The sequence below is a fragment of the Vidua chalybeata genome, chromosome 26, assembly GCF_026979565.1.
Source record: "Vidua chalybeata isolate OUT-0048 chromosome 26, bVidCha1 merged haplotype, whole genome shotgun sequence".
Lineage (NCBI taxonomy): Eukaryota > Metazoa > Chordata > Aves > Passeriformes > Viduidae > Vidua > Vidua chalybeata.
In genome coordinates, this window is record NC_071555.1 from 1,759,910 (window position 1) to 1,781,677 (window position 21,768).

A 21,768-nucleotide genomic window follows, 5' to 3' on the forward strand; every position below is an offset into this window, starting at 1 on the left:
GGATCCTTGTCGTGGTACCCTGGGATATCACTGAATCCCAGAACGCCAAGATCCTCGCTGCATCCCAGCCCTCTGGAACGCTCCGCAGAATCATCCCTCGTTGTTCTTTGTGGCCGTGCTCCCCACAGCCATCCCAGGAAGCTCATCCCCCTTCCAGCCCAGCTGCCACCCCACTGCCACGCTGGCCCCATTCCAGGGGGGACTGGGAATATCCTGATCCAGCGCTGCTGGCACAGGACGCAGAGCAGCCCCTGCCCCTCCCCCAGCGCCTGGCACAGGGCTGACCCCGATTATCCATAATCCCATTAAGGAATGGGCGACACCGGCACCGGGGCCGTGGGAAGGGCCGTGCCCGTTCGCCCCCAGCCTTTCCGTGGGGCAGGAATTGGGAGCAGCATCCACGGTCGCTCCCAGCCGGAACCCCGAAGCCTCTCTGAGGGGCTGGGGATAAAGCCCAGCGTGGCCACCAGGCTGTCCCAAGCCCAGCAGAGCTGCTAGCCCCTGGTTTTCGGAGAGGGAAGCACAGGGATGGCGCTTCCCAGCCCAAGACCCGCGGATCCGGCTGCTCCTGTCCCCGTGCCAGCCTCATGTGGACAAGCCACACCGGTGTCATCCCTGCCTCCAAACCCCCGCGACAGAGGCCAGCATCTGCCTGCACCCACCCCGCACATTTCCCACCCTGGGAAGAGTTTGTTGTTCCCTGGGAGATGGCAGCGAGGTCACTGCCGCGGGATCCAGCCTGGGCTGAGGGTGGGAATTTAGGTCAAGCTCTTCTTTGAACTTGCCTCAGCCCTGGGAAATGGGGAGGGAATTAGGGAAGGCCAGGAGAAACGAGGGGGAAATAAATGCTAATTAATTGTTTGCTAATGAGGGGGGGAGAGCATGGAGCTCTAGAGGGGGATCATCATGTTGGAGCATCACACCTGGAAGGGGAGAACCCCAGTGCCTGCAGCATCACAGGGTGCTCCATGCCACGGGCAGGGGACATGGGACACGGTGGCATCTGCTGGCAGTGTCACTGCTCCTGCACTGAAATAGCAGAAAGGTAAACAAAACCCTCCAAACCTGCGGCTTTATTCTCCAAAAATATTAATTGACACAAGCAACAGAAAATCAAAAATTCTCGTGGTCAGAAGCAAGGCCTGGGAAGGGCAAGGAGAGAGGGGGGTGGTTCGGATGGGCATTTTGGGGGGTCCCCATTCCCAGCCCACCTGCTGCAGGGTCTGTGGCTCATTCCCAGGTGTGTCTTGCTGGTAACAAAAGCCCCAAGACCACGTTGGGAGAATTGGGACTGGAGCACATTGACAACTCCATTGATTTTAAAAAAACCCTGAAAAATTGGAAATGTCAATTTTCACTTATTGGGCCTGATTGGCTCTAAATATTTTATGTTGGGTTTTTTTTTTTTTTTTTTTTTTTACTTTTATCGTTTTTCCCTCTTGCAAAATAGTGACAATTCCTGAAATTCAGGGATCCAGCCCAGCCCAGGCCCTTTCCCACACAGAATAAATGCATATATTTTTATTTTTAAGCTCTCACAGGAGGGATTAACCAGCCGGCGCCAGTGCCGCCTGGCCGGGCTTGGCACAGCTCGGGCAGGACGTGGCGGAGGAGCCGCCTGTCCGGCTGTCCCTCCCTCTGCCTGATCCTTCCCTTCGGGATAAAGCCCAAATAAGCCACTTGCACAGCCAGGCACTACCCCCGCACCCCAAACCAGCGGTGGGGGGTGGGGTGGTGGAGTGGATGTATACTAATTTAGGGATTTGTATATTTCTTGTTTCCTTGTTTCCTTTTCCATATACACAGCCGTGAAACCCCCCCCCCCCCCCCGGGTTTCGGCCGTTCCCATCGGTGGGCCCGGGAGATGCTCGCAGCCCACCGAGCTGGGTGACCCCACGTTCCCAAATCCCGGGGCTGCGCCGGTGGCCCCGGGGCTGCCGGAGCTGGCCCGGCCGGGAGCAGCGCCATGGCCGGAGCCGCCCGGAGCACGCGGAGCTGCGCCGGCCCGGAGCGGCCGTGGCCAGATGGCCGGAGATGGCCGGAGCTGGCCGGAGCTCGCTGGCAGCCGCGGGCAACCGGGCCGTAGCGCGGCCAGCCGGGCTGCTCGGTGCCGCGGGAGCTGCCGGTACCGGAGGGGCGGCCGGCACCGTGCAGGCGGCCGCCGCCGCCGCGGTCGGTGCGTGCTACGGAAGCAAGCCGGTACCGTCGGGGTGGCTCGGTACAGCGGAAGCCGCCGGGCTGGCCGGTAGCACGGAAGCAGCCCGGGATGGCCCGTACTGTGCCGGCAGCCGGGATGGCCGGGAATGTGCAGGCGCTGCCCGGCCGGGATTGGCTGCGGGGAATGACGCCCAGCACAACAAAGGTGGAGTTGGAGAAATTCCATTAAAAAAAATTAAGAGAGAGAGAGAGAGAGAGAGAGAGAGGGAGAGGAGAGAAAGGGAGCGGAGGGAGGGAGGAGGGGAGGAAGCTGCCCCTCGCCCGCCCCGCCGGGCAGAACCCCCCCCCCCGCCGCCGTGTCCCGGGGCCGCGGGGCGGGCAGGAGCGCGGCCCCGCCGTGCCGTGGGGGCCCGGCTCGGCTCCCCCCCCACCCCACCCGCTTCCCCCCCTTTATTTTTTTTTTCCCCCTCATCTCTCTTTTTTTCCCCTCTATTTTTTTTTATTTTTTTTTTTTCTTTATGCAAACGCCGGCCGAGGATTGTTGCACATGTAAGGAGATTTTTTTTTTTTTCTTCCTCCCTTCCCCCCCCCCCACCCCACCCCCCCCTCCTTTCCCTCCTCTTCTCCTTCCTCCTCCTCCTCCTCCTCTTTTTCTTCTCACCACAGTGTTGCAAAAGCAAAGAGCAATAAAAAACCCGGCGGAAAGCGGCGGCGGGGCGGCGGGGCTGGCGGGGAGATCCCGGCGGATCCCGGCGCGCTCAGCCCGGCTGATTGGAAGAGCGAACGCAGCGCCATGGAGGCGGGGGAAAGCGCGATCGTCTCTGCGGGGACTGGAGCGCGTCCACGCCCGGGGCCAGCGCTGCAGAGCTGGCCGCCGTTCAACCGCCGCTCCCCCGCCCCGGCCCCGCCGAGCGAGCCCCGAGCCCCCGCCGCCCCCCAAAGCGGCGGCCCCGCCGGTACGTGCCCGCGCCGGGGGAGCCGCCGCCGCCGTGCCCCGCCGCGCCGCGCCGTGCCCGCCGCCCGGGCTCGCCATTCGCCGCCGCGCCGCTCCGCCGGCGGGGCTGGAGGAGGCGCTTTGTTCCTCCCCGGGCTCCCGCTGCCGCCGCCGCCACCGCCGCGCTCCGGGCTCGGTAAGGCGCTCCGCCGCCGCTCCGACGGGAACGGGGAGGGGGTCGCGCCCACCGGAGCGATTTTTTTTTTTTTTTTTTTTAGAGAGATAGATAGATAGATAAATATAAAAGAGAGAATATTTTTTTTTTTTTTTAAGAAAGGCTGGTTTCGCGCAGGCCCCGCGGGCAGGAAGCCGCCGCCGCCACCGCCACCGCCGGGGCTCGCCCGCCTCGCCCGCCCGCGGGGGGCACCGCGCTGGGGCTCGGGGCGGGGGGCAGCGCCCGGCTCGGCGGCCCCGGTGTGCCCCCCCCTTCTCTCCCTCCTTTTTCCCTTCCCTTCCCTCTCCTCCTCCTCGCTCCCTCCCTCCTTCCCGCTCGCCTTCCCTCCCTCCTCCCCGGTGCCGCAGCTGGATTTCGGGGGCAGGCTTCCAGCGCTGCCCGCTTGTTTTTCCCGAGCCCGGGTGAGTCCCGCGCCGCGGCGGGAGCTGGGCGCCGCGCTCCGCCGGTGCGTGCCGGGGCTCGGCCGACCCCCCCCCGCGCTTCATCTCCCCTTATCCTCGCTTATCCCCTCTTTATCCCTTTTTTCTCCTTATTTTCTTTTTATCGATTTTTTTTTTTCCTCCCCCTCTTTTTTTTTTTTTTTTTCCGCCTCTCACCCCCCTTCCCTTCCTTTCTTCCCTCCGGACCGAGAGCGGGGCTCCAGCCCCCCGCTGGGTGGGTGGGTGTTTGCGGGCTCGAGGAGGGGTCGCGGAGAGAAAAGAGGAGGGTAAGAAAGGGAGGAAAGGAAAGGAAAAGCGAGGAAAGGAAAAGCGAGGAGGGGGCGGCGGTGGGGAAAAAGAGAGGGGGGGAGGATCGGGTAGGAGCCGCTCCCCGGGGGTCGGTGCGGGGAGGTCGCGCTGCCCTCGCCCGGCTCGCTGCAGCTGCCCGGCCGCCCCCAGCCGGGCATCCCCGCCCCCCCTTCCCCCTCCTCCTCCTCCTCCTTCTTCTCCTTCTCCTTCTTCTTCCCCCAGCGGCTCCGGCGGCGGGGTTGGGGCTGCGGCGGCTCGGTTAGAGCTCCCCCCCACACCCCCCCCCCCTCCAACCTCCTCCCTCCTTCTTCCACCACCACTACCTCCTCCTCCTCCTCCTCCTCCTCCCCCTCAGCAGCCCGGAGAGGTGGGTTTGTCTCGGCTTTATAACCGCGGGTGGAGGGGAAGGAGCGGCGGGCGGAGGCGGGCGCAGCCCGGCCATTGTGTGCCGCGGCGGAGAGCGGCCGGTAACGATGGGGGGATGCGGGGGGGGATGCGGTGAGGGGGGGGATGAAGCAGCGCATCGCATCGCTCCGGGGGCCGGGGGTGCGGAGAGGGGCCGGGGGAGCGCTCCGCGTTCCCCCGGCCCCTCTCCGCACCCCCGGCCCCCCGAACTCGCCTTCCATTGTCTGCCCGGGTGTTGTTGGAGGGAAAGAAAAAAAAAAAAAAAAAGGAGGGGGGGGGGCTCAGCTCGCTGGCGCCCGGGTGGGAACCGGGGGCGGGGGAGGCGCCGCCGGGGCCGCCCGCGCTCGGTCCCACCCGGTTCCTGCTGCCTGCTGGAGGAGGAGACTGGAGCTGGCCGGCGGCGCAGGGCATGTGCGGGCTCCCCGCCTCCGCCCGCCGGCCCGGCCCCTTCCTCCCCCGCCTCCTCCTCCTCCTCCTCCTCCTTCCCCCCTCCGGGCGCGGGATCCGGTTCCCCCCCCCGCCCTCCCCGCCCCGACTCCCCCGCGGGGGGATCCCGCACCCCCTCCCCGCGCGCGCCCCCCGGGGATCCCGGTGCGCGCGCACCGCCCCGCCCCGCCATGATCCCACGGATCCCTCCCCCTGTCGCGATCCCGCCTTTCACGACACCCCCACGCGTTCCCCCCGGTTGTGATCCACCTCCCCCCCACCCCCTCCCTCCGCTCCCACCCCGGGGCGATCCCCGGTTTCAACGCCGCCCGGGGGCTGGGCTTGATCCCACCCCGCGGCGATCCCCTCAGCCGGCCCCGGGGGTGGTCCTAGATCCGCCCCCCTTGGGGGTTGATCCAAGCCTGGCGCGGTTCCCCCCATCCCTTCAGGTTCATCCCGCCCCGGGTGATCCTCGGGATCCCACGCTGGTGGGGTCCTCATCCACCCCCAGGTGATCCCCAGCCCCGCCGGACTGATTCCCTCCGGTGGTCCCAGGTTCGTCCCCCGCAGGGGCTGGCCCGGCCCCCAGGCCTGGCGGGGCCTGGCCCGGATCCCCCTCCCTCCCCGGCAGCTGACCTCCCCCAGGGGCCATCCCGGATCCTGCCTGGGGCCCGGGGCTTCTGCCCCCCTGGGCCGTCCCCCTGTCCTCCCCGGGTGATCCTCCCTCAGAGCCAGGGCCCGGTTCTGCCAGGAGCCCCTGGACCCCCCTCCCCAGGGGTCCCCCCAAGCCTGGATTCCCCCTGGGATCCCCCCCCAGGCCCAGCCCTTCCCCAGGCCTGGGCCTGCTCCCCTCCCAGGCCTGCGGCCTGCCCCTCAGGGGATCCCCCTGAGGCCTCCTGCCCTGATCTGCCCTCCAGGGACTCCCCCAATGGAATCCCCGATGGGGATTCCCCCCGGGCTACCGTCCTGACACCACCCCACCAAGTTTTGGGGCCTCCCTCCCTATGTTATCCTTCCCCATGGAGACATAAGATCCTTCCTAATGGGGTCTGAGGGCATCCTTCCCCTGAAGCCCCCCCTGTTGAAATACCTTCCTCCAGCTTGTTCTCCTCCCTTGGGAGACCTCTGAATCCCCCCCAAAGTCCTCAAATGTCCTCCCAGCTCCCTTGGATCTGGGGGACCTCTCTCTTCTCCAAGCATGTCCCCACCTCTGGGGAGGATTTTGCTGGATCTGTGGTGGGCCTTCCTTTGAAACCCCCATTTTGCACTGGGGGGAGTGAACCCCCTAAGAGGAGATCCCTTGGAGCCCTCTTGACTCAGATTCTCTTGATCCCAGGTTTTTGGATCCCACCCACCCCAGGGAGCCACCTTGAACCTGTCTCCTCTTGGGATTTATTGGGATCCCTCTCAAATCCTACCCCCCCACCCTGGGGACAAACCCCTGGGGACAAACCCCTGGACCCTTCTCCCCTGCCCACACACCCCTCTTCTCCTCCCCTGACCAACGTGGGCGTCACATCACCATGAAGGATCCCCCCTCCTGGAGCTCTCCCCAAACCTCACAGGGATGGGTGGGAGGGGGTATTCCTGCACTCATTCACCGGGGAGTGGAGGGGATGGGCAGATGCCTGGATCAAGTTTCCCCCACTCCCCGTTAGGAGTTTGGGCCCCCCATCATGGTGGGGATGCCTAGCAGGGTTCTCCCTTTCCTTGCAGAGCCGTGCGGGAGTGATTTCGGGAAGAGGGTGAGGAGGGAGCCGGCGGGACCGTCCTGGGCACAGGCAGGTGGAGGATGAACGGCGAAGCCGAGTGCCCTGCAGACCTGGAAATGACAGCTCCCAAAAACCAAGGTGAGCCCTCGGCAACGCCCCCAGCATGCCGGTGCTCCCGGAGGAACGCTGCTGGCACGCTTAAAAATGATGATAAATAAACCTCAGAGCGCCCCTTTTCTCGGAGGGATGGCAGAGGAGAAGGGATGGCAGAGGGAGGAGGGATGGAGGATCTGTGATCCCGGCTGCCAGCGGGTCGAGGCCGGGGGGAATCTGCCTCTCCGAGTTCTGATCCACCGCGGGGAACACGCACACACGTGTACGAGCACACGGATTCATGCTCCAGTGCTCCAGCAGCCCCTTGGCGCTGGGATGCTCTTCTGGGGCACTGGAGTTCCAGGGGGGATTGGGAAGGAGGGGCTGGCACAGAGGTGCTGCCCTGCCTGCTCACATCTGGGCTGCATTAAAAGCCGAGCCGTTACCTTGGGCCTCCAGCTTCCAGACCCCAGCATGACATCAGAGCTTCAACTTTTTATTGGAAAAGGGGCAGGAAAACAAGGGAAAGAAGAGAGATGTTTATTTAGGGCAGCTCGCAGGGCTCTGCCACTCCACCCCTTAAAAACCCCCTGGGTCCCCCAAACCTCTGGAGCGCCGTCCAGCCCCTCACACCTGCCAGGTCCCCCCGTTTTCCTCCTTCCCAGCTGCAGTCAGGGTTGTTGCCTCGAGCGAACCCATCCGGAGCACGTGTCCTTCTCCAGGACTTTGGATGGATTTAATTACACCGGGGCAGCTTTCCTAATATAGACCCGGCCCGGCCGGTGCCAGGAGAGCCGGGATAAATCGGTCCCAGGGCACAGACAACCCCATTCATCCTGGTGGGTGAATGCTGCAATTCCAGCGTTTTTCAGCATGCCCCAGGTTGAGGGAGGGGGAACAGAAGGATGGAGGGCTGAGTGTGGGGGTCCCTGTTGTCCCCGCCCTGCTGCCAGCGAGGATTTTGGGATGTTTCCACTGTTTTTTTTTTAGGTATTCCTTTGGGATGTGGTTATTCCGGCTGTCTGCCGGTGGGGGGTTCACACAGGGCCAAAGGTCTCCGGGTGTTTCTGCATTCGAGGGGGGAAACCGAGGCACTGGGCTTGATGGGGGCAGGTTTGGGGGGGTGTCTCATCTCTTTCTCCATCCCCTCTGGATTTTTGTGGTTGTGCTGCTTTTGGTAATTCCTCCTGATTTCTGCAAGTAAAGTTGGCACCAGCTTCCCAGCCCTGTTCTGCCTCATTGGTCCTTGCCTGGGAGGCCTGGAAAGTGGATGTGAAAAACAGGAAGACAGAATTTGGGGCTGTGTTCTCTCTCCCCCAGCTCTGATCTCCCCCAGCTCTGTAGGGAGTGGGAGTTTCCCATCTCTTTTGCCTCTTCATGGTGTTTTGAGATGAAGCCATGAACATGGGGACACACCCCAAGCCACCAGGCCCTCGCTTTTCAGGGGGGCTCTTTCTGTCTTCTCCCTCCATATTAATGCCTAATGAAGTCACTGTAGGGACCAGCTGGATCCCAAACTGTTCCTGCCTTGACCCCCAACCAGGCAGGTCCAGGAGGGGAAATGGGATGGGGGGGGGGTCACGTCGTGGCTATGCTCCCTTCACCAGGTCCCGTATGTCCTTTAACATCCCTTGCTTGGATTTGGGATTCCAGGGGAATTGTCCTTCCCCAGACCCCTGCAAGGGCAGGAGGTGGAGGTGTTTTTTCTCCTCATGTTGAGTCTTGAGTGGAAGGAGAGCTGCAGCTGGAGAAATCTCTGCAGCTGGATATTTCTGGGAGCTTGGTTTCATTCCTGGAGATGGAGGGAGAGATGCTCCGCTCAGATCCATGACGAGCCACACTGTCTCCATCTCTTCAGGATCCTCTGTGTCCCACTGTTTGGGGTGCTCCATGTCCCGTGGGCAGCTCCAAACACCTCAGCCTTCACCTGGCAGAGGTGTGAGGCAGGGAATGCCATGGCGAGCCAGTCCTGCGCTGCGGGAATCCCAGGTGCCCATCCCGGGATGAGGCAGCCAGGGCTGCGTGGGCGGGTGGCTCCGGGCTCTGCTCCTCCTCCAGCCCATCCCCAGGGAATTTTCCTTCCGCTCCCAGGCCCTGCCGCATTCCCCAGGGCCACCCATGTTTGCAGAGCACCCCGGGCTGTGCTCCCCTGCTGGCATGGAAGCTCAGAGCAGGGAGGAATTCCCCTGGCAAGGAAGCAGCCCCAAGGTTAGGGCTGGATGAGGCGTTCAGGGCTGGGATATCCTGCCTGCTGCCTGTCCTGGCACGGTGCTGCTGCCTGTCCTGGCCTCCAGGTTGCTCCAGGCTCTCCGGCCTTGCCACGTGCCGATCCCACCATTCCGGTATCATGTTCCTGTGGGAGCTGGGGATGCTCCTCCCAGCAGCTTGGGGGATATTGGGGTGACATGAACATCATCCTGCACTGCGAGGGACCCCTCTGTGAGACAGGGGGGCTGTGCCAGGCTCTGTCCCCCCTCACTTTGTGGTCTGGGAGCTTTGACCTTGGCAGAGGTCACTGTGGAGCTGGGCCCAGGTGATCGCAAAGCTCTCCGAGGTGCAGGAAAAGCAATGCTGAGGTTTTCCAGTTGCTCTGGACACATCCACTTAGAAACTGGGTTTCCCTGCTTCCTGCTTGCCTGGAGAGCTCATTGCTCCCGTGTCACTCCACAGGGGTAGGAAATAGCCCTCTGCTCCCGTGCAGCAGAGCCATCCCTTATCTGATGGTTTTCTGGGATGAGCGAGTCTCTCTGGTTTGCACCGAGTGGAATTTCTAGCTTTACCCAGATTGTTTTGGCCCATAGAAAGTTGCTCGAGGGTGATGGAAACAGCCACGTCCCTTTGATCTTTAATCTCGAGAGGCAGCATGTGGAGATTACGTGTCCTGGCGTGCGGTCCGGAGCGGCACGCCGGGAGCTGTAGTCCCGGTGTCCTGCCGGGAAGGGAAGGGAAGGGAAGGGAAGGGAAGGGAAGGGAAGGGAAGGGAAGGGAAGGGGCTTCCTGCCCCTGGCTGATCCTGTTTCTCCCTGCTCAGACCGCTGGTCGCAGGAGGACATGCTGACCCTCCTGGAGTGCATGAAGAATAACCTGCCCTCCAACGACGGGAGCAAGTTCAAAACCACCGAGTCCCACCTGGATTGGGAAAAAGTGGCTTTCAAGGACTTCTCAGGGGAGATGTGCAAGATGAAGTGGATGGAGATCTCTAATGAGGTAATTGACACTGGCTGGGACTTCCTGGCAGGGTCTGAGTGTCCTAGTGACATTCCTGGGGCTGTTGGAATTCTCCAAGTGGAGGGCCCAGAGCCCTTGGCCCTTGGTGCCAGCACCATCCCACTGCTGTCAGCATTGTGATCCTCTCAGAGGGGCTGGCATCAGTCGTTTTTGGGGTGGCATTACAAAACCCAGTGACTTTCTGCTATGCCGGGGATCTGCCCTGCCCCCTATTCAGGTTTTTGTCTCTTCATTTCCTGCACAGGTGAGGAAATTCCGGACCCTCACAGAGCTCATTATGGACGCTGAAGAGCATGTGAAGAATCCTTACAAAGGCAAAAAGCTCAAGGTATTGGGCAGGAATTAGACTCAGTCCCTAAAGGGTGACCCCATACTTCCCCAGGATGTGGGCCTGTTGTCCCTGTGGCACCTCAGATCCACGTGGCTCCGCCGTGGGAGCCCCTGCAGGCACCTCAGTGCCCTTAATCCTGGTGTCCGGCTGCCCAAGGCTCCGGAGGCCGCGGCGCTGGGCCTGGGCCAACTCCCGGGTACATTTAATATGGCTGCCTGTACTGCTGGCAGCCTGCATCCAAGTTTAGCTCCAGCGGGGCCAGGAGCTGCCATCCTATTCCTGGCCTGCCGGGTGCTTTCAGCTTGGTGGCCCTGGAGCAGCCGATGGTCCATCCCTGGGAGCTGGGTCCCATCCCCTCCTCCTGCCCCAGTGTCCCCTCTTGCTCTGTGCTGACAGCTCTGGATGGCTGCTCCCAAGGTTCCCAGCCATGGGATACTGTAGTTCCTTGGGGAGCCCTTGTTCCCAGCAGTTTCCCCCTCCTTGCCTGCTGTGCTTGGATCACCAGCAGGGCTGGATGGAGGCAGCCCCCAGCAGTGGGGAGCCATGGGTTTGGCCTTGCCCCGGTGGTGCTGCCAGCTCTATGCTCAGTGTCCTCCACTCTGCTGTCTCCCCAGAAACACCCCGACTTCCCCAAGAAGCCCCTGACTCCCTATTTCCGCTTCTTCATGGAGAAGCGAGCCAAATACGCCAAGCTTCACCCCGAAATGAGCAACCTGGATCTCACCAAGATCCTGTCCAAAAAATACAAGGAGCTTCCTGAGAAGAAAAAGGTATTTGGGGGCGGGGGTGGGGTCAGCAAGCTCCTTCCCACCATGTGCCTCTGTGTGCTGGGCTCCGCTCAGCTCTTCCAGTAAAACCAGCAGAGCTCAAGCTCTGCCTGGTGAGGGCTTAATTCAGCTCTCGATGGGAGAAGCCAGGTGTTCGTTTAGTCCTGTCAGACCTGTAAGACTTCCTTGGCTTTTCCTGTCCTGGTTCCCAGGATCCATGGGGTGGAGGCCGGTTGGGTCTGTCCGTCAGTCCGTCTCTTCCCGACGGACCTGGACGGTGGCTTTGCCGTGGGTGGATCTGTGTTTAAAGGGGTTAAAGGCACACGCCCCACTGTGCCACCCTGTGCGGGCGAGGGACACAGGGACAGGCTCTGGGAGATGGCTGGGAGCAGACACCTGCCCACCTGGAGATGCCAGAGCCTGGGCAGGGCTTTGAGGGGGGCCCAGCTTTAACTCTGGGGTGTCCAGGAAAAGTCCAGGACACAAAGTCCTGCTGTGCCCTTTCCCAGGGCTGCTGGGATACACAGAGAGGGGAGGTGCCCGGCTGCTGAGTCTCAGACAGGCTGGAAACCCTCTGCAGGACCATTGCGTGGGCTGGGGAGCCCTTGAGTCCCTCTTGGGGTGGTGGGATGCCCAGCCAGGTCGATAGGGATGTATCTTCCTGCCTGTTCCCTGGTGCTGACGTCCCTCTCCACCTCTGCGGTGGCTTTGTGTCCCCAGATGAAATACATCCAGGACTTCCAGCGAGAGAAGCAGGAGTTTGAGAGGAACTTGGCGAGGTTCAGGTGAGCAGGCAGCTCCCCTCTCTCCATATTTCCCCAGGCCCCTTCAGGCAGATCCAGATTCCCCTCCTGTGCATAGCTCATAGAGGAAGCCCTGATGGGCTTTTGGCTTGAAGAGAAGGGGGAATTCAGCAAAAAGAGAGCAAGGAAAAGGTGCTGAGAGCAACCCCTCCAGCTGGGAGACTGGATGAGGGGGAGAGCGGAGGACCAGCCATGCTTTGGGGGTCAGGGTCTGCGAGGTGGGGACAGGAGCCTTGTCACCAGCACTGATAAGAGCTGAAGTGTCCCCCCAGTCACTCCAGACCTTCCCCTTGGACGTGATTGCTGTGATCCAGGTGGATCCTGACATTCCCGATGACCTGCTGCTGCTTCGGCTTGCAGCCGAGCCCAGGGATGGCTGTAGCCAATGCTCCCCAAGGAGGGACAAACTTAAATCTCTCCTAAAACCCTCCTGCTCTCTTTGGGGACCCCCCAGTACCTGAGCCCATGGAGGCTCTGCCCTGCAGTGATAGTCACCCCTTAGCAGGCAGGTTTAGGAGTGCTCTCCTTGCCACTGCCACCTCCCTGACGCTCTCCCTTCCCCACCTTCCCGCCTGCTGAAGGGAAGACCACCCGGATCTCATCCAGAACGCCAAGAAATCCGACGTCCCCGAAAAGCCCAAGACCCCCCAGCAGCTGTGGTACAACCACGAGAAGAAGATCTACTTGAAAGTGCGTCCAGATGTGAGTACGGTGGGTGGGAGTGAGTGCGAGTGTGAGTGCTGGGGGGTCCTGGACCCCGCTGCTGGGGGCAGGAGGGGGAAGGGAGAGAAGCATTTCAGGGGGTCGGGATGGAGGACACCGCTAGGAGCTCCCGGAGCCTGGACCGAGGTAAGGAGGGGCTCTGCACACCTGGAAGAGGCTCAGGGATCCAGCCCTCACTTTTTGCCAGGAAGGGGTGACCACAGCCTGAGTCAGGGCAGGAAAGGATTCCAGCACAGACATTCCACCTCTGGCCATGCCCCCCACTCCCACACACCCCCATGGCTTCCAGCCACCCCATGCCGGGTGCCGTCAGGCCCCATCAGGCCACGCCATTTTTTTTGCCATTTTTTTATATTTTTTCATCCCTATTTTTTTTTTGGATTTTACCCCTCTGCCCTCACCTCTGGCTTTGGGTTTTCAGGCCACCACGAAGGAGGTGAAAGAGTCGCTGGGCAAGCAGTGGTCTCAACTCTCGGATAAAAAGAGGCTGAAATGGATTCATAAGGCCCTGGAACAGCGGAAGGAGTACGAGGTAGGGAGCAGCCTCACCCGGTCCCCTCCACACTCGTCCCAACATTCACTCCGAGCCGCTCTGCATCCCAGCCCTGCGTGGCCTCTCCCGATAGCCAGCGTGGGGGTTCAGGCAGGTCCTGGCAGGTCCCTAGTGAGTCTGAGCCCTGCCTCTCCAGCTGTGTGCAGGGCAGGCTGCAGCATCCACAGGCACAGGATTAGGGCAGTGGTTGGCTTCTCTCTCCTCCTCCTCCGGCCCCGGCAGGCGGGGGTGGCAGCCCCTCTGACCGCTCTCCGTTCCCACAGGAGATCATGCGGGATTACATCCAGAAGCACCCGGAGCTGAACATCAGCGAGGAGGGAATCACCCGCTCCACCCTCACCAAGGCCGAGCGGCAGCTCAAGGACAAGTTTGACGGACGACCCACGAAGCCACCCCCGTGAGTCCTGTCCCTCCTGGAGCCATGGCCTGCGTGGATGCTGGTTCTTGCCGGCGAGGAAACTGGACTCTGCTGGGCTTGGGAAGCCCAGATAACTTCTGGGATCACAGACACAGAGGGGTTAGATGGGATTTATAGGACCAATTTCTTCACGGTCAAGCCTGGGAACAGGCTGCCCAGGGCAGTGGTGGAGTGACCGTCCCTGGAAGTGTTCAAAAAGTGTGGATGTGGCACTTGAGGACATGGTTTAGTGGTGGGCTTGGCAGTGTCAGTTCATGGTTGGACTAATGATATTAGAGGGCTTTTCCAGCCTTAAAGATTACATGATTCTGTGATGATTCCTTTAAACCAGTCCTTAAATATACATCAAACACACATTTTGGGGAGGATCTGAGTGAGGTTTACAGTGATACTCTGGCTTTTAGGGGGTGATCCAGCACTCAGCTGCCCTAACACACAGGCACTTCTCTTCCTTGCCTGATGCAGCCTAGGGATTGAGGGAGGCTTTTTTGCACCGAGCCAGCTGCAGAGGGTCAAGTTTTCCCTAACGCTGGGTCCCTCTGTGGGTTTTTCAGGAATAGCTACTCCCTGTATTGTGCAGAGCTGATGGCCAACATGAAAGACGTGCCCAGCACGGAGCGGATGGTGCTGTGCAGCCAGCAGTGGAAGCTGCTCTCCCAGAAGGAAAAGGACGCCTACCACAAAAAGTGTGACCAGGTGAGGGGCTGAGGATGGACATGTAAGGGAAGAGGAAGGGCACCAGTGCTGTGGGAAAGTAACAGTGGGATGGGAGAGTCTGGGCTAGAAATATCCCTGGAAACACAGCCCTCACCTTTCCTCAGTCCCTGTGCTAGTCTGCATCACTGATTCTCACTGAGGTCCTCAGTCACCTCCCTTGGTTCTGTCTCCTGTGGGACAAACAGATGTTCCAGGTGGACAGTGCTGTTGCAAGGGATAGAGGCTGGGTCAGGGGCTGCAAGGGGCAGGGATGGAGTGAGGGATCTCTGTGTAACTACATGTCTCCATCTCCTTCCAGAAAAAGAAAGATTACGAGATCGAGCTGCTCCGCTTCCTGGAGGTGAGTGAGGAGGGGGTGCTCAGCCATCAGGTGCTGGAGATCCCAAATCTGTGAATGGGGAACTCTGCCCAGGGATGGGATGACTTAAATGGGGAGCTGCCCTCTCTGCTCCCCCAGAACATGTCTGGGCCCAGTTGTGGGTGCTGTGCAGGTGGTTGCACATAGCCTTGACCTTCCGTCTGTCTTAATGCCTGACCCAGCATCTTCCAGTTGGGCACTGGAAGGTGAGGGTGGGCCCCTAGCTGGGAGGGGAGCTGGGGTGAGCAGAGGCCTGGAGCTGGAGAGAAGGGTGTTCAGTGGCTGTGGCTGTGCAGCCTCTCACTTCCTTCCCTCGCCGGGGCGTGGGCGGGGGAGCTGCACCGAGGCCACCCCAGCATCGTCCTCGTCCCCGGGCGGATGTGACGCGGCCCCGGCTGCGGCTGCAGGGCCACGGGGTGGAAAACCCAGGGGTGTGCCCGGATCCAGGCATCTGCCCACCTGCTTTCACTGAGAAACGGCTGAGCTGGGGAGGGGACAGAGAGGGACACCAGATAGGGGGTGACAGCATGGGGACATCCAGTCTGTACATGTGCAGTTCCAGATGCTGGTCCTGACTGGGACAGGATGTGGATCAGGACACCCAAGTGCATTAATTCCCCTTCCCCAGAGTCCCTACTCCCCCACTGCCTCAAAGTCTCATTAGCACTGGGCTGTCTAACGATGCTTCTCCTCCTGTGCCACCCAGAGCCTGCCCGAGGAGGAGCAGCAGCGGGTGCTGGGCGAGGAGAAGATGTTGGGCAGCAACCGGAAAGGGGCGACGAGTCCTGCATCCAAAAAATCCTCACCAGAGACCGGCAAGGTGGGAGCAGCCCTGGGAGGGATGGGGCAGCACCTGCCCAGAGCCTTGGGATGGGGTTGTGCATCTCAAGGGGCTTTGAGGCCTTTGGTCCCTGCATGGGCTCGCCCCCCCCTCACAGCCCCGCGTGCCCCCTCAGGCCAGCTCAGAGAAGCCCAAGCGGCCCATCTCGGCCATGTTCATCTTCTCGGAGGAGAAGCGGAAGCAGCTGCAGGAGGAGCGGCCGGAGCTGTCGGAGAGCGAGCTGACCCGGCTCCTGGCCCGCATGTGGAACGACCTCTCCGAGAAGAAGAAGGTTGGTACCATCCCTGTATTCCTCCTCCATCTCCATCGCCACTGCTCCTGTGGGCATCTCGGGCCGTGCAGGGGGTGCTCCTGTCCTTGTCCTGCACCACGGGGCACAAACGTCCCCTGGAGCATCACAGTGACCTGTCGCACAGGTGCCAATGCCGGCACTGGCTGTGCACCCCCTCTCAGCACATGGGGGGGTCAAAAGCCACCAGATAAAGAAACCTCAGAGAGCCCTTGACCCTCAATTTTAAGGCTTTGGTGGTTTTCCTGATGGAGGGAGTCCCGAGATGGGGTAGGGGGCTGTCAGTGCTACTGTGGGGACAGTGCTGGGGGAGCTCCAGTGTCCCCTGTGCCCCTGCCGTGCCCCCTCACCCCCTGCCCCCTGCCCAGGCCAAGTACAAGGCGCGGGAGGCGGCGATGAAGGCGCAGTCGGAGAAGAAGCACGGCTCAGATAAAGAGGAGCGCGGCAAGCTGCCCGAGTCTCCCAAAACTGCTGAGGAGATCTGGCAACAGAGCGTCATCGGGGACTACCTAGCTCGTTTCAAGGTGAAGAGTGGGCTGGGAAAGGGGCTGGAGGTGGGATCATCACTCCCACCAGCAGGAATTCCCAGGAATTTCTCCCTGGCTCTCACACCTGGGTTTGGGCTGGGAGCCATGGGGAGGATGGGGGTCACGGGGGGAGCAGTGCCCCAGCAGCAGCACCCCAATGTCCCAGGGTTTTTGGGTGCACCTGATGCATTGTGGTGGTTCTGTCCCACAGAACGACCGGGGCAAAGCGCTGAAGGCCATGGAGGCCACTTGGAACAACATGGAGAAGAAAGAGAAGCTGATGTGGATCAAGAAGGCAGCCGAGGATCAGAAGCGATACGAGGTGGGTCTCTGCCCCATCCTGCCCCTCGCCGTGTCCCTCAGCCAGTGCTGCCCCTCTCCCTGACCCTCTCTCTCTCCTGTGGCTCAGAGGGAGCTGAGCGAGATGCGGGCCCCTCCGTGCTCCACCAACTCCACCAAGAAAATGAAATTCCAGGGAGAGCCAAAGAAACCCCCAATGTGAGTACCTGGGGCGAGAAAAACTGGGTCTGGCTGTGCTGGTGGGAATGGCCTGGAACAAGAGGAGGGAGGGTGGGTTGGACCCTGGTGTGGCTGGACGAGGGTTATGGACACCTGGGTTGTCTGTGCCCGCTGTCCCAGCCCGGTCCCTGCGCTCTCCCTGTGCAGGAACGGTTACCAGAAGTTCTCCCAGGAGCTCCTGTCCAACGGGGAGCTGAACCACCTCCCGCTGAAGGAGCGGATGGTGGAGATCGGCAGCCGCTGGCAGCGCATCTCCCAGGGCCAGAAGGACCACTACAAAAAACTGGCAGAGGAGCAGCAGAAACAGTACAAGGTGCACCTCGACATCTGGCTCAAGGTGGGTGCTGGATCCTGATGCCTGGTGGGATCCCTTGGTTTTGGGGATGACGTTTGGCATGGTCTCTGTTCCCACCCCTCCTCCAGAAACCACCACCTCCAGGCCATGTTTTGACATTTTGTAACTTAAAAGGATAAAAGTTACAGACTTGAGGCTGTGCCCTGTGCTAGAGCCCTTCCCCACTCCATCCCCCATTCTGTTCCATGCCCTCCCATCCCTGACTGTGTCCCTGTCCCCACAGAGCCTCTCGCCCCAGGAGCGGGCTGCGTACAAGGAACACATTTCCAACGTGAGTATCCGCGTGGCACTGCTGTGGTGGGATCCCAGGAGCTTGGGAGTGGGATGGGGTCACTGGGCTGGGGAACCTGGGGGCTTGGGACTGGGCAGGGTCAGTCCTGAGTGAGGTTTGGACATACCCCACTCCAGAGAGCCCCTCCAGTGGGGATTTGTCCCCTTGGCAGCTCAGCGGTGGGATTTTCTCGGGGCTGGACACCAGGAAGGAGCTGAGCTTGAGCTCTAAAAGGCTTTGTTTTGCTCCCACAGAAACGCAAGAGCATAGGGAAGATCCGGGGTCCCAACCCCAAGATGAAGCCAACGATGCAGTCCAAGTCGGTGAGTCACAACAGCCCCGTGGGGCCACCCAGGCCCCCTCCCTGGGGAGCGTGTCAGGGGGGACCCACACCCCTTGTTTGAGGCATCCTTTGTGCTTCAAGCCGCCTGCCCGGTCCTCAAGACCATAAACTGTCCCCAAATCCCTGCTCAGAACCCATCCAGGTCGGATTTTGATCCCAGTACCTGCTCGGGGACCCTTTTTGGTGCAGGTCTCAGTATAAATGGGGAAAGGCTCCCTGCAAGGTGTGGGGTAGGGAATCACCTGATCTGCTCAATGGCTGGAGGAACCCAAAGGGGGATTCTCAGGGATGGGGTGGGAGCTGCACCCATGGGTGTGGAGGTCCAGGGACTCACCAAGCACCTCCTGTCCTGCAGGAGTCAGAGGACGACGACGAGGAGGAAGAGGAGGAGGAAGATGACGATGAAGATGAGGATGATGACGATGACAACGGCGACTCGTCAGAGGAAGGCGGCGACTCCTCGGAGTCCAGCAGCGAGGAGGAGAGCGAGGACGGGGACGAGGTGAGGCCGTGGCACGGGGAGGGCACAGGGCCCCCCTCACCCTCCCCCCTGGGCAGGGGGGCACCTGCAGCCGGGCTCAGATAGATCCGTGGCGGAGGAGCCCCCCCGGGAAGCAGGGGGACACGGGGAGAAGAAGGGGAGCAGGATCCCCCCCGGCGTTCCCGGGGAGGGCACGAGGAGCAGCCGCGGGGCGTAGTCAGGAGCAGCCTCGGGACGTAGAGGTGCGGGGGGATGTGCAGAGCCCCCAGTGAGCAGAGAAAAATCTCCTGTCTTTTTCCTGGTGGAGATACTGAGTCTGGTCTCGGCTCCGTTTGCGCCAGTGTGAATGCCGAGTAAGTCACCAGAGTCAAAGCTTTACACCGGTGCAACTGAAATCAGACTATGCTGGATGGCGCTGGGGCCAGAAACCGTGTCCGTGCCTTGTGCTCGCCACCGGACAGGTGAGGTGTTTCCACCCCCTCGCTGGTCTCAGCTCACGCCTCTTCCTTCCCTGGCTTTAGAGGGGGGAAACTGAGGCACGAGGCGGGTCGGGTAGCCTCCCTCGGATCGTGTAGCGAGGCAGTGGCAGAGGTGAGGGCAGGACCCCCGCGCGCTGCTCCGGCACGTCCCCCCAGCACCCCGAGCTGAGCTCTCGCAAACTCACTCCTGGCTCCTGCCCGTGCCCTTCCTCCTCCACCCCGAGACCCCCGGGGGGGGCAGCGATGGGAGGGTGGGGGTCACACCCCGGCGCTGTGGGACCCCTGCGGGGAGGGTGAGCAGGGGACAAGGAGGTGACGATGGACTAACCCTGCCCTGACCTCCCCCTCCTCTCTGCCACCCCCCTCCCAGAACGACGAGGATGATGAGGATGAGGATGATGAGGACGAGGATGACAACGACTCAGAGGGCAGCAGCAGTTCCTCCTCCTCCTCGGGGGACTCCTCCGACTCTGACTCCAACTGATCGGCCAAGCTCTTTGTAACGTCGTTTGGTCTCTCGGTTTCGGTCCCAAATCCCCCCTGCAGCCCCTCAAAATCCTTCCTCCTCTTCCTCCTGCCCCCCCGTGGGACCCCCAGCGCGGGGAGCGGGGGCCGGGGGGACCCCTCCGCCGAGCTCACACTACGGAGGGGGATCAGGGGCTGCTTCCCCCAGGCTGGGGGGCGAGGAGAGAGCCCCCCACCCCTGCCCCCCTCTTTACACCCGAGGGGAAGCGATTTTTTTTTTGGAATTTCATTCTTTCCAGGGGGGTGTCTCTCCATCCCTACCCCCATAACCCCCTCGCTACCAGCTCTGGACTTCCTAGAAAGAGAAGAAAAACACACAGGAAGAAAAAAAAAAAAAAAAAAAAACAAACCAACCAACCAACAACACCCCCCACACCTTTTTTTTTTTATTAAAAAACCCAGAAATGGGAAGAAAATGCCCTGGCCACGCAGCCCCTCGGGCAGCGGGCGCGGAGCACGAGCCGAGGGGCTCAGGACTCAGCCGATGGGACAATGCCTCCTTCTCCTTGCAACCCCCCCCCCCAGCCCTCTGCGCACCCCCCCCCAGCATCTTGGGGGTCCTCCCCACCCCCCAAAAACCTTGTACAGTCTGGAAGCTGCCCCGGGAGCTGCCCGGGAACTCCACATCCACGGCACTTGGGTGACCCGCGTGTCCCCGGAGGGGGGGGTGGGAGCGGCGTGGGGGGGGGGTGTGGGTGTGTGTGCGAGCGTGCGAGCGTGGGGGGGGGGGGGGGGGACACCGAGTGTGGGGAGGGGGCACCGGGACCGCCCCCACCCGGGGCCGGCGGCTCAGCGTGACCAAGGGGGGGCGCGGGGTCCCCCCCCCCCCGCTCTGTTGTCGGTGGTTGTTGTGCCGTTGTAATTTTTTTTTTTGTTTTATTTTGGTTTTTTTTTTTTTTTCCTTTTTATAAAACAAGAAAGATCCATCTTTTTATTTTTCATTTCCCCCTCCCCGTTTCTCCCCCTACCCCTTTTCCTTGCCCTCCGTCCCCCACCCCCCCCCCCCCCCCCCCCATTTTCCTCTCTGTCTCTGGTGAAGCTGCTCCTCTCCCTTCCTTCCAAATCCTGGGGGGGGGGGGATCCAGAGGTCCCCTTGCCCCAGTTTGCCTCAGTTTACCCCAGTTAACGCCAGTTCATGTCCCCCCTGTGGGGGCTCAACCCTCCCCTGGGCCATGCTGTAAATTTTGGTGTGGTTTGGGTTTATTTTGGGGGGGTCAATGCCCCCTTCCCGGGAGGGGACGGGGCCGCGGGGACTGGGGTGGGTGCATGGGGGGGCCTGGCAGGGCCCCCCCCCTTTTTTTTAAGCAGACACGAGCACCAGCAATCCCACGGCACCTCCCTGCAGGGTTCTGTCCTCACCCCGTGCCACCCCCCAAAATCCCACCCAGTGTCACCAGACCCTCGCTCTAATTGGGGGGGGGGCGGGTCAAGATTTGTTCCTTCTGCCCCCCCCCCCCACCCCCCCATCCTGTCCCTGGGCTGGGGGACAGGATTTGGGGAGCCCCAGAGAAGGGGATGGGGCACCTGGGGGGGGTTGCTCTCATTTTTCTCTTCACCCAAATCTCCGCAGGGCTGGGGGGGCCGGGGGGGGGCCATGCTGCAGATTTAGGGTTTTGAGGGGTCCCTCCCCCCCCAGGCTCTGTAACGCCCCCCCAGGTTTGCTGCTCTCAGCACCCCAAACCCAGCCCCCCCCCCGCAAAGACATTGGGGGAAGGTAGGGGGGCAGCACCCCTTGTCCTTGCCTCAGTTTGGGCTGAAAAAACACCATTTTGGGCAAACTGCCCCCAGACGTGGGGGGAAGGGGTGAAGCCGGGTGCTCCCGCACGGACAATCCCCCCGTGTCCCCCCGGGACCGGGGCCCCGAAGAGAACCCAGATGGTGTCCCCCCCCCCCCCTCAATGTCCATCTGTCCGTCCCTCTGTTTCCCCCTCCCACTTACCCCAATCCATTTGGGATTTTCCTTTCATTTTCATCCCAATTTTTAATCGCCGCCCCTCCCAAAATCCCCTAAGGGGAACCCCCCACCCCATCCCTTTTTTTCTGCTGAATGTACCCAGCACTGTCGTGTTTTAGTGGATGTGTTTTTAGTACAAAAAAAAAAGACAAAAAAAAAAAAAAAATTAAACCCCACCTTTTTTCCCCCCCCACCTTTTTTTCTGTTAAAAAAAAAAAAAAGGTAAAAAAAATTAAATAATAAAAAAGAAAAATTCTTACAGCGCCGACAATTTGGGAGGGGGTGGGAAAGACGTTTGCGCTGCAAGAGAATTCCTGAGTGCATTTTGGCACTGCCACAAAATCCCGGGATCCTTTAGATGGAAGTTCTTGTGAATTACGTTAAAAAAAAAAAGGCAAAAAAACACAAAAAAAAAAAAAAAAAGGATAAAAAAAAAATCATCTTTTTTTTCTAATATTTAAAGAGTGTTTTTGTAGGTTTAAAAAAAAGACAAAAAAAAAAAAAAAGGAAAAAAAAAAAAGAAAAATAATAATAATCCCGACTCGGAATTTGTACGGCTGAGCGGGACGCAGGGGTTGCATCCCCGGTTTCCCGGT

General features: G+C 60.9%; 1 protein-coding gene across 10 annotated transcripts; it reads left to right on the forward strand.

Annotated features, from left to right (window-relative positions):
- The first annotated feature begins 2,593 nt into the window (after nucleotides 1-2,593).
- On the forward strand, nucleotides 2,594-19,945 carry UBTF (upstream binding transcription factor). Of its 10 annotated transcripts, XM_053965257.1 has the most exons (23): nucleotides 2,594-2,706; nucleotides 2,824-3,113; nucleotides 6,602-6,735; nucleotides 9,722-9,897; nucleotides 10,163-10,246; nucleotides 10,864-11,019; nucleotides 11,737-11,801; nucleotides 12,401-12,521; nucleotides 12,964-13,074; nucleotides 13,359-13,492; nucleotides 14,068-14,209; nucleotides 14,529-14,570; nucleotides 15,295-15,408; nucleotides 15,545-15,700; nucleotides 16,087-16,242; nucleotides 16,457-16,567; nucleotides 16,655-16,743; nucleotides 16,912-17,101; nucleotides 17,343-17,390; nucleotides 17,645-17,713; nucleotides 18,089-18,235; nucleotides 18,556-18,675; nucleotides 19,064-19,945. In XM_053965257.1, the coding sequence occupies exons 3-23, from the start codon at nucleotides 6,678-6,680 to the stop codon at nucleotides 19,175-19,177; spliced, it is 2,403 nt and encodes an 800-aa protein (XP_053821232.1). In that variant the 5' UTR covers nucleotides 2,594-2,706; nucleotides 2,824-3,113; nucleotides 6,602-6,677; the 3' UTR covers nucleotides 19,178-19,945. The 10 variants fall into 10 exon arrangements, with proteins under 10 accessions (XP_053821232.1, XP_053821231.1, XP_053821230.1 ...); XM_053965256.1 differs by lacking the exon at nucleotides 2,824-3,113; XM_053965255.1 differs by lacking the exons at nucleotides 2,594-2,706; nucleotides 2,824-3,113 and adding an exon at nucleotides 3,198-3,287.
- The last annotated feature ends 1,823 nt before the right edge of the window (nucleotides 19,946-21,768 follow it).